The 2,384-nt window shown below is 57.8% G+C and overlaps 1 protein-coding gene across 1 annotated transcript; it reads right to left on the bottom strand.

Annotated features, from left to right (window-relative positions):
* Nucleotides 1–328: 328 nt before the first annotated feature.
* Nucleotides 329–2,354, bottom strand: POSPLADRAFT_1161591 (hypothetical protein; the record flags this gene model as incomplete). Its single annotated transcript, XM_024487686.1, has 6 exons — nt 329–578; nt 1,051–1,141; nt 1,191–1,362; nt 1,411–1,500; nt 1,550–1,996; nt 2,049–2,354. 6 exons carry the CDS (start codon nt 2,352–2,354, stop codon nt 329–331), a joined length of 1,356 nt encoding a protein of 451 aa, XP_024332795.1.
* Between the last annotated feature and the right edge of the window lie 30 nt (nt 2,355–2,384).

Below are 2,384 nucleotides of genomic sequence, written 5' to 3'. Positions count from 1 at the left end.
GATAGTCGCGACATCGGTCGAAGTTCTATGAACGCTTCGATTCGACCGTTGCGCGGAGGCTCACCTTAGACGAGTCCTCCTAGGCTGTGATGACAAACTGAGCCTATATTTTCATTAAGTCCATTTTCCCTCACTACGAACATTTCGATTTCACCTTCTATGCCCTTCGATCATATTACGACTTGCTTCGAACACACTTATTTTCATTTCTTTTTCTTAGTTCCCGCTAGGTTTTGTCTAGGCCAAGGGCCACCTTTTCGATTCGACCATCTACACAATACTCTACGACATAAGGACAACTACGATACAAGACGACCCGCACCATCGCCTACTCATCGTCGACAGCCCCGCGCACGAAACCGATCCCTCCCTTCGCGAGCGCGGCCTTCTCCATCTTCTGGAGGTCGAGGTCCATGTCGTGGAGGAGCACTCGACGGCGAGCGATGTGAGCGCGCTCCTCGCGGATGACGCGGATGATCCCCTGAGATTCGTCGTCGAGGTCGAGCGCGTCGAGATCGTCTTGTTCGAGGCCAAGGCGGCTGGCCCCATCGAGTGGCAGTCGTAGAAGGGTGTCGCGACTTAGGGTCAAGCGACAGAGGAAAACCAAACAAGGCGCTGGGGGCGTTCGACTGAGTTCTTACCGAAGCGATGGTGAGCTAGGCTCAAACCTAAGGCTAGGGACAAGAAAGTATATTAGTTAGTAGGGTAAGAAAGAATACAAATGAGGGCTTACTGACCTAGGGACAAGAGGTCGAAACTGAGGTCCCTAGGGCAGCAGAGGCCGGCTTATATACATGGGGAGATTAGGGCAGGCTGTGCGCGTGGGTCCGTGCGCAGCTGGTCCGTGCGCAGCATGCTGACGCAGCCCCGGGGGCCGGTGAGTCAGAGCGGCTGTGTCAGCGGAGCCCGAGCTGTGCCGTGCACTGCCATCCTATCTAATCTAATCGTACAGTAGATAACGATGCGTCCATATCAGGCAGGTAGTACAGAGGTCGCGGGTTCGAGCCCGCGAAAAGGAAAAATTAAAAAACGGCTAGACGCCGTACCAACTCATGACAAAGGGGTCGCGGAGGCTCGTCGACTCGGCGCTTCTTCGAACCACCCAAGTCCGCGATCGAAGGCCCAGGAGAGGCCGGCCGAACTACCACAACGTCAGCCAAAGTTTAGGACAACCAGAAGAAACAACTTACTGCGCTTTTTGGTGGTTGATCCCCCGCCGCGCATCTTCTTTGTCTTGCCCAGGACGGACACCTTGTCGAAGTAGCAGCCCTGTTGGAACTGCGCGCACCTCTTGCAGGTCGTGGCGTTCTCGACCCACACGCACTCGACAGGGGCCGAGCGGTAGCCGGCGCAACGATCACACTATCAAGACGTTAGCATCGAACAGCTTCGACGAAGTGTCGAGCTTACCTTCTGTCCGGCCTGGCGCTTCTCAATCGCCGCGGCGGCCATGTCGACCTCTGTCATCGCGAACAGACGTTCGATCGTCCGAGGAGTCTTCTACGAAAGAAAGATTAGTAATCGAAGGACGGTAAAAGAGAACACTTACGATCGAAGGGTCGTCCGACAACTTGGCGACTTCCTCGTCGACTATCGCGCGCCCTTTCCCCTTGTCGAGAAGTCCCTCGGCGGCCGCGATCCTCGCCAACTCCTCATCGGCGGCCTCTTGTGCGCGACGCTCATCTTCGGCGGCCTGCCTGAGACGGTCCTCTTCATCCTTTCGACGCCGTTCGTCTTCGAGGCGACGGTCCTCGGCGGCCTTCGCACGCTTCGCGGCCTCTTCGACGCGTCGTGCTTCCTCCTCGGCGAGGCGCTTCTGTTCTTCGAGGCGTCGTTCGACCTCAGTGTCAATGGCAGTCGCAAGCTCAGGCCAGTCCCCGCGCGCCCACTCGACCCACGACTCTGACGCCCGCTCGGCGAGTTGTTTGATGGCGGCGGCGACGCGCAACTCCGTCTCCTCGTCGCGGATGGCGCCCAAGGCCTTGCGATAGGTGAGCTGTTTGAAAACAAACGGTTAGTTGGGTTATGCAGATTACGCAGTGACTTACCATGAGCGGCAACAAGTCTTGCGCCCACTCCTCGACCACGTCGAGTGCGGCGTCGGTGGTCGGCGGAGCCTCGAGGACCACAAGCAGCGAGGCGAGGCGGCGGTTGACGAGCGAAGGCATCGAGGCAGGGGTGGCGGAGCGAGCAGACATCGTGGAAGCAGCGAGTATGTGGGAAAGGACGGCGAGGTAGCGACGAAGGAACGATGGGATGGGGAAAATAAGGCTAAGTCTACCCTGCTTATAACCCCTTTCCGACCAGCATTTAGCGCCGGCCACGTGGCGTTCGAAGTCTACCCGGGTTGCCATTCCGCTTCGATCCGTTCACGACCATCGCGC

This window comes from Postia placenta (assembly GCF_002117355.1).
Source record: "Postia placenta MAD-698-R-SB12 unplaced genomic scaffold POSPLAscaffold_83, whole genome shotgun sequence".
Taxonomy (NCBI): Eukaryota; Fungi; Basidiomycota; class Agaricomycetes; order Polyporales; family Adustoporiaceae; genus Rhodonia; species Rhodonia placenta.
This window is presented reverse-complemented; position numbering and strand designations above follow the sequence as displayed.